This window comes from Colobus angolensis, unplaced genomic scaffold (genome assembly GCF_000951035.1).
Source record: "Colobus angolensis palliatus isolate OR3802 unplaced genomic scaffold, Cang.pa_1.0 Scaffold288, whole genome shotgun sequence".
Taxonomy (NCBI): domain Eukaryota; kingdom Metazoa; phylum Chordata; class Mammalia; order Primates; family Cercopithecidae; genus Colobus; species Colobus angolensis.
The window spans coordinates 675,500-683,793 of record NW_012116132.1 but is presented as its reverse complement, the minus strand read 5'-3'; the positions used below and the strand labels follow the sequence as shown (position 1 = coordinate 683,793).

The 8,294-nt window shown below is 48.9% G+C and overlaps 1 protein-coding gene across 2 annotated transcripts in view; it reads left to right on the top strand.

The window, feature by feature from the left end:
• Positions 1-8,294, top strand: part of TMEM63A (transmembrane protein 63A) — a 43,633-nt gene that overhangs the window by 6,639 nt on the left and 28,700 nt on the right. For both annotated transcript variants that reach the window (XM_011948942.1, XM_011948941.1), the window contains exons 4-6: positions 1,761-1,840; positions 4,301-4,367; positions 5,240-5,277. In XM_011948942.1, the coding sequence (XP_011804332.1) occupies positions 1,761-1,840; positions 4,301-4,367; positions 5,240-5,277 (185 nt within the window). The remainder of the gene's footprint in view (positions 1-1,760; positions 1,841-4,300; positions 4,368-5,239; positions 5,278-8,294) is intronic.

Here is an 8,294-nt window from a genome sequence, read left to right as displayed (position 1 = left end):
TTTTTTTTTTTTTTTTTTTTGAGACAAGGTCTCACTCTGTCACCCAGGCTGAAGTACAGTGGCATAATCACAGTTCACTGCGACTTCCTCCTCCTGGGCTCAAGCAATCCTCCCACCTCAGCCTCCTGCATAGCTCGGACTACAAGCACATGCCACCATGTCTGGCTAATTTTTGCATTTTTGGTAGAGATGGGGTTTCACACCATGTTGCCTAGGCTGGTCTCAAACTCCTGAGCTCAAGTGATTCACCAGCCTTGGCCTCCCAAAGTGCTGGGATTACAGGAGTGAGCCACAGTGCCTGGCCAGGGGTGGGTTTTTATTGCAGTAAGTTTTGGGGGTGGGAGAGCAGGGACACATAAGAGCCAGAGGGCCCTGGAGAGCATGGGTTTGTGGGAAACGTCTGCACTGCACAGGCCAGGGCGGCAGCTGCCGTGGACAGGAAGGGCAGGCACCTGCTGAGCAGGTTTCGTGGTTTTCCTATAACACAACTCACCTGCCTTTGAAAATATGTCACCAACTTCCTGATTCACCTGAAGAAAATTCCACGAGAACTCAGTGCCTCTGGGGTTCAGGTCTTCTGGATTTCCTTTAGGAAAACAAAGCCCACCTTCAAAACCCCTGTTTCTGATCAGAGCAGGCAGGGATGTGCTTACTAAGATTTATTTCTCTACCTCCCTGAACCTCAAAGAGAGGGACCCTGTCTAGGGAGGGAAGAGAGGCAGGAACATGGCAGGGAGCCTGCCAAGGTGGACTGTGGGGAGTGAGGACAGTCTAGAGTCTGTAGATGTCTAGAGCTAACTGGCTTAGTCCAGCCCTGAGGTTGCCGTTGGACACAAGCTTGCTGAGGTGTCCCAGCTTATGAAGGCCGAGCCAGCCTGAGCACAGGTTCTCGTGGGGCCTTGCTGCCTGCATGCATGCTCTGTGCCTGCGGGGCCTGCCGTCAGGGGAACCAAACTCAGAGGAAAAATCTGACCGTTTCTGGCTTAGCCTGAGGAGGCTGTGCTACCTTGGTTCTGTAATTTAAAATGAAATTTCTGGCCAGCGTGGTGGCTAACGCCTGTAATCCCAGCCCTTTGGGAGGCTGAGGCAGGGGGATCACCTGAGGTCAGGAGTTCGAGACCAGCCTGACCAATATGGTGAAACGCTGTCTCTACTAAAATACAAAAATTAGCCGGGCATGGTGGCAGGCATCTGTAGTCCCAGCTACTCTGGAGGCTGAGGCATGAGAATTGCTTGAACCAGGGAGGCAGAGGTTGCAGTGAGCTGAGATCATGCCATTGCACTCCAGCCTGGGTGACAGAGCGAGACTCCATCTCACAAAAAGAAAAAAGAAATTTTCTGTAAAGTGAAGAAGGATACTGGTTCCTGGGACTGCTGTGAGGCCAGACCTTACCCTCCTGCTTAGGGGCCACTGAAGGCAGATCAGGGCCTGAGACTGGGTCCTTGTGGTATCACTGCTGCCTTGAGAGCAAGAGACAGGGCTGACGTGCATAACTAGGCAGGCTCCGGGCAAGCTTGGCATCAGCGCCGGCAACCTTGGTGGCATGGGCACAGGTGACAGGAGCTGGTGAAAGGGGTGAGCAAAGCATCCAGGCTACTGAGCTCTGTGGCCTTGGGCAGCTCAGTGCCCTCTCTGAGCCTGTGTGTTTTCCTTCTAGCCCTGCTGAGTGCAGACAGGTGGGTTTTACCCCGGAGACGGCTGTGTCTTCTAATGAGAAGCCATCCAATATACTTTTACTTGGTTTATTTTCTATTTTTAGTTCTTAATCTTGGTGTTTTCCATTATAAGAAGAAGATTCTGGGACTATGGCCGCATTGCTCTGGTGTCAGAAGCAGACAGGTAAAGACATATCACCTAGGCTATGAGCATGCATGTGCGTACGTGTATATGAGTGTGTGTGTACATATATGTGTGTATAGTGTGGGTGTGTCCCTGGAATGGGCTGGGGGCTTATGAAGCCCTCCGTGTGGGCAGGACCCACACATGACACTGCTATTAGATTGTGTTCACTGAGTGTATCTACCTGGCCTGTACCAATAGCTATTCTCTTTGCTCTTCACCACAGACCCATGAGGTCAGCCTCACTACCCTCATTGTGCTCACAAAACCAAAACCAAAACAAAAACAAAAACCCAGGCTTAGATGCTCAGCTCCCTCAGGGCTTCTGTTGGGCCAAGGCTGTGAACCTTATTGGCCTCGAACAGGTTGCTTTAGCTACTGAGGGCTTTCATCATCCTCTGAAGAGGATGCCCATTTTCTTTCTCACCTTGAGTGTTGTAAGTGATTATCTTTGAAATTAATTAGCTTGGGGCCAGGGCTGGGTGAGGATCAAGAAGGGCAGCAGGGCTGTCAGGGAACTGCCCCACCCTCCTGCCAGGTCAGTGCTGGCTTCGGCTGGGCCTCAGGTCCTTCTAGTTCTGCGTGAGGCTCTAGGATTCTCTGTTCATGTCGCCTGAAGGGTGACAGTGAATTCTGGATCTGCACAACCCGACATTCCAGCTCCAGCTGGCTGTTTGCACCCAGGATCTTGTGTCAGATGTGGCAATAGGAAGTGAGTGATGAAAATTCAGGCACTGGCCCCAGCTGCCACCCAGAGCCTCCCCTGGGCTCTTCAGGCAGACGCTCCACTCTCGGGCCCCTCCTGACATGTGGCCTGAGTGGCAGGATCCTTTGAACTGGGAAGAGGAGAGGTGTACCTGAAAATGCACCATCCTTTCCCATGATCTCTGCTCTGGGATTTGCTAAAGCCTGAGGTGATGACCTTGGACTGTTGGGGAGAAACTTTTGGAACATCTGATGCCTTTACGGCACATTCAGCTAGAAGTGGGGGCCATGTACTCTGGTTGAAAAGATCACCTGGGGATCAAAGGGCCCTGCGGCATCCCTGGCTGTGCAACCTTGGTCAAGGCCCCAAACTTATTCGGGTCAGTCTCCTTCTGTCGTCTCTTCCCCATGAGGTCACCTTGAAGGTCAGAAGGGACAGTGTCTCTGCAAAGGCTTTTAAAGTTAAGTCTCGTCATGTGTTTTGTCTTTAGCAGGGGAACAGTAGAACCAGGAATAGGAGACTAAAGAAAAGGAGTCACGGCCAGGCATGTTGGCTCACAGCTATAATCCTAGCACTTTGGGAGGCTGAGGCGGGTAGATCATGAGGTCAGGAGTTCAAGACCAGCCTGGCCAAGATGATGAAACCCTGTCTCTATTAAAAATAAAAAAATTAGCTGGGCATGGTGGCGGGCGCCTGTAAGCCCAATTACTCAGGAGGCTGAGGCAGAGAATTCCTTGAACCCGGGAGGCAGAGGTTGCAATAAGCCAAGATTGTACCACTGTACTTCCAGCCTGGGTGACAGAGCCATCTCAAAAAAAAAAAAAAAAGTCTGGGCGTGGTGGCTCAAGCCTGTAATCCCAGCACTTTGGGAGGCCGAGGTGGGCGGATCATGAGGTCAGGAGTTTGAGACCATCCTGGCTAACATGGTGAAACCCCATCTCTACTAAAAATACAAAAAACTAGCCGGGCGAGGTGGTAGGCGCCTGTAGTCCCAGCTACTCGGGAGGCTGAGGCAGGAGAATGGCGGGAACCTGGGAGGCGGAGCTTGCAGTGAGCTGAGATCCGGCCACTGCACTCCAGCCTGGGCAGCAGAGCGAGACTCCGTCTCAAAAAAAAAAAAAAAAAAAGAAAAGCAGTCACATATTGCAAACACCTCAGATTTATAGCACATGGGGTATTTTTATGGGAGTACTCACAAGAAAGGATTTGATTACAATGCCACAATATAAAGTGCCATCATTTGTCCACTCTAAAACATATGTTTTGACATTTTCTCATCTCCGAAATTGGGAGGCATCTTGTTATTGGTGGGTGGTCACAGGTTATTTGGCAGCATTTTTTCTTTAGCAGTTCATAAAATAATTATGCAAATTATAACCAGTGGTATCTTAGATTTGATAAAATATAGTATTTATTCCAAGTTTTATTTGATAATATTGGGAAATATGCTATAAATTGGCAACCCTTTGAAGTCACTTTAGCTAGACCAGTCACAATGGTATGGTTTCTGAGTGTTGACCCCTTGCTGTTCATCCCGTATAACATGGAGTTTTATACCATGCCTGGGAATGGTCATTGTCCTTGTCTCTGTCTTTCACAGAGTGAGTTATATTTTGTCTCAGCCATTGAGGGCTGGTAGCTTTGGTTCTGAGCTCCAAGAGGCAGCAAAATACTGGACATGATCTTTTTGACTCTTTGACTTTTTTTTTTTTTAAGGAATTATCTATCATTGTTTTTCTTTTTTGTGTCTCTAGCGAGTCCAGATTTCAGAGATTGTCATCGACTTCTTCCTCAGGGCAACAAGACTTTGAAAATGAGCTGGTTGGTATCTAAGGAATAGTTGCGGTCATGGCCAGGTGGTGGGGACTGGCAGTCATGGTTCTGGGGAGGGAGCAGGGTGGATCTTGAGTGCCAAGTGCTGGAGAAAGTGCTTTTCTGCATCCACGAAGGCACCTGAACTTGCGAAGTACCACAGGAAAGATGGCAGCTGGATGACCGGGGATCTTGAGACTGGATGAACTTGCAGACGGGAAGGGCTACGGAATCCCTTGGGCTTCCCCAGCACTTCTCTCTCTTACATGTATGGCTTTGTGTGACAGTTAATTATGGACTTGCCGGCTGGATTATGAGCCAGATGTGGGCAAGAGCCCTGCCTTCTCCAGCCCTGTTCCCCAGCGCCTGATGCCTAGTAGGTGCTTAGTCATTGTTGAATGAATTATTGAACAAATATTTGTCTTTCCTAGCTGGATAACAGCCCAGCTTTAGGGGTATTAAGTTTAAGAGATGTGAAGGACGATAAAACCTACAGACACCCTTTCCCTCTAACAGCCACTCCAGCAGACCATCCAATCCATTAGGCTTTTTTCCTCTCTTTTGCCTCACCTCTTGATCAGTGATTGTAAACAATCAAACAGCAGCCCACATCACTTTCCCCAGAGCTGCCCTGAGCTTTCATCAGATTTGATCTAAGTTTTGTGATTTGACCACGAGGTTGTCAAGAGATTTTAGCAGGAATTCCAGGCATGTGGTGTATATTGTGAAGTACTGGGCGCATGCTTGCTGAATATGGGATAAAAGCACTGTTTTTTGTACAACAGGAGGTTAAATGGTTATTTAATGTCAAAGACAATAGTTACATCTGCCTCCCAAAGACACAGATGTTGGAAGCTAATCCCTGTTCTCTCCGTTTCCAGGGATGCTGTCCCTGGCTGACTGCCATCTTCCGTCTGCAGTAAGTACACTATGGGGTAGCTGCTGGGGGGCCTTTGGGCTGGTTTTTCTGGGTGTTTGGCTGGTTTTTTTGGGTGTTTGGCCAGTCAAGAGGCAAGAGCCAAGATACTTGATCTTAAGATGGGGTCTCTTAGATATTTTTCAGTTAATGTCCAAAGCAGTATGTGAGGGGTGAGAATCAAGGTGGCCAGGCAGCCCCTGGGGTCAGGGGCAGAGGAAGGAGGCCTGTAGGATTGGAGCCTCCATGCTGGAGGGCACACAGTCCCTGCTGGAGCCTGGAGCTTCCCAAATTGAGGTGGATCCCAAGAGTTCTTGAAGGTAGAGATGAACTTTATTTATTTCAACATATTCAGTGGAAATCATATCTTCATCTCTCATAATACTGCACAAACTAAAGCTATTTTTTTGCTTTAATTATTCAACTTAATATTTAGTTGAATAAATTAGATGTCAATGGAAGCTCTCCTAGGCAGGTTTGCCTGTCTTTGAGTTAGTGAAAAGTGAAGAAATATAATACATTCAATTCATTTGGTTACAAGTTTTCTTTTTTTCAATGGGGCCCATGGAGAGAAATCTAAAAGATTATTAAAGGTGATTAAGAGCCAGTTAGTTACCTCTCATGTGGTGGAGGGAGCCAGCAGGCGGGGACTGATGTGAGTCTTGGTTCTCACCTGCTGCCATATTCCATCGAATCTAAGAAGTCATTGTTGTAAGATGCATGTTATTTTATATAGCACTGAGAACAAGAAAATGTTGCCACCTAAGCTACCATCAACTATCACAATAGGATACACCTTATTTCAGAGGAGTTGAAATATGCCCGGCTGCAGTGGCTCACGCCTGTAATCCCAGCCCTTTGGGAGGCTGAGGCAGGCAGATCACGAGGTCAGGAGTTCGAGACTAGCCTGGCCAACATGGTGAAACCCCGTCTCTACTAAAAATACAAAAATTAGCTGGGCTTGGTGATGGGTGCCTGTAATCCCAGCTACTCGGGAGGCTGAGGCAGGAGAATCACTTGAAACCGTAAGGCAGAGGTTGCAGTGAGCCAAGATCACCCCCACTGCACTCCAGCCTGCACAAAAGAGCAAAACTCCGTCTCAAAAAAGAAAAAAAGAAATATGAAAATGACATCTTAGAATTGATGAAATGTGGTGGTTATAGGATGTTGAGTAAGTCCCTTTTTCTGGACTTCAGTTTCCCCAACTGTAAAAGGAGGCTGAGGATAACATGTGCTCAGGCTAATTCAAAGGAATGAATACATGCGAGAGCATGTTGTAAATAGTCGATTTGGTAGGAGTTGTTCCCAGGGGAACTGGTAGGAGACAGAGCCCTGTGGCAGACAGTCAACTCTGGTCTGGAACAGGAGGAAGCAGGAGGTGAGTTAGTTTATTTAGAAATGAGAACAATGTAGTTAATTGCAAAGCTTTGTCCTCTAGATAAATAGTAGTCATGACTCATATGAACAGGCATATTTCTCAGCATCTGCTGATACCATGTACAGCACTAGGTGTTTGATGCTTATTATCTCTCATGAGCCCCTGTTAAGCCAATGAGGTAGGCAGTAGGCAGTTTCCTTGCTTGAGGTCAGAGGCAGGTAAGCCACGTGACCTGCTTACCTCTCAGGTGGGGGCAACTGCGCTGGATTGCATTGTGGTCTGACTATAAAGCCCACGCTGACATCTTTCAGATCTGCCTTTCTATGATGCAGCCCTTGCCTCCCTGAGCTCTTCCCAAAGCACTGCTTTCCCAGCCTAGAAGCAGTGCCTTCAGGGAGTGGGAAAGAGCAGAGTGCCCTGCCACTTCTCCCTCTGTAGCACAGAAGTCTAGCTTGTGTGAACCTGGTATTTTCTGTGTCCCCAGTGGACCCAGAGCCTCCAAGGGTGGGAAAGGGTGGAGCAAGTCACCTCCCCATCTCTGGGGACACAGGGAGGAGGCCAGGGTGGTAGGATAGACTGGGACTCTTGGCTCTACCTCAGGTCTCCACTTGAGGGGGAGACAGGAAACAGGGTGGGGGCCTGGGCATATTCCCAACTTTATTCTTTTTTTTTTTTTTTTTTTTTTTTGAGACAAGGTCTCACTCTGTCACCCAGGCTGAAGTACAGTGGCATAATCACAGTTCACTGCGACTTCCTCCTCCTGGGCTCAAGCAATCCTCCCACCTCAGCCTCCTGCATAGCTCGGACTACAAGCACATGCCACCATGTCTGGCTAATTTTTGCATTTTTGGTAGAGATGGGGTTTCACACCATGTTGCCTAGGCTGGTCTCAAACTCCTGAGCTCAAGTGATTCACCAGCCTTGGCCTCCCAAAGTGCTGGGATTACAGGAGTGAGCCACAGTGCCTGGCCAGGGGTGGGTTTTTATTGCAGTAAGTTTTGGGGGTGGGAGAGCAGGGACACATAAGAGCCAGAGGGCCCTGGAGAGCATGGGTTTGTGGGAAACGTCTGCACTGCACAGGCCAGGGCGGCAGCTGCCGTGGACAGGAAGGGCAGGCACCTGCTGAGCAGGTTTCGTGGTTTTCCTATAACACAACTCACCTGCCTTTGAAAATATGTCACCAACTTCCTGATTCACCTGAAGAAAATTCCACGAGAACTCAGTGCCTCTGGGGTTCAGGTCTTCTGGATTTCCTTTAGGAAAACAAAGCCCACCTTCAAAACCCCTGTTTCTGATCAGAGCAGGCAGGGATGTGCTTACTAAGATTTATTTCTCTACCTCCCTGAACCTCAAAGAGAGGGACCCTGTCTAGGGAGGGAAGAGAGGCAGGAACATGGCAGGGAGCCTGCCAAGGTGGACTGTGGGGAGTGAGGACAGTCTAGAGTCTGTAGATGTCTAGAGCTAACTGGCTTAGTCCAGCCCTGAGGTTGCCGTTGGACACAAGCTTGCTGAGGTGTCCCAGCTTATGAAGGCCGAGCCAGCCTGAGCACAGGTTCTCGTGGGGCCTTGCTGCCTGCATGCATGCTCTGTGCCTGCGGGGCCTGCCGTCAGGGGAACCAAACTCAGAGGAAAAATCTGACCG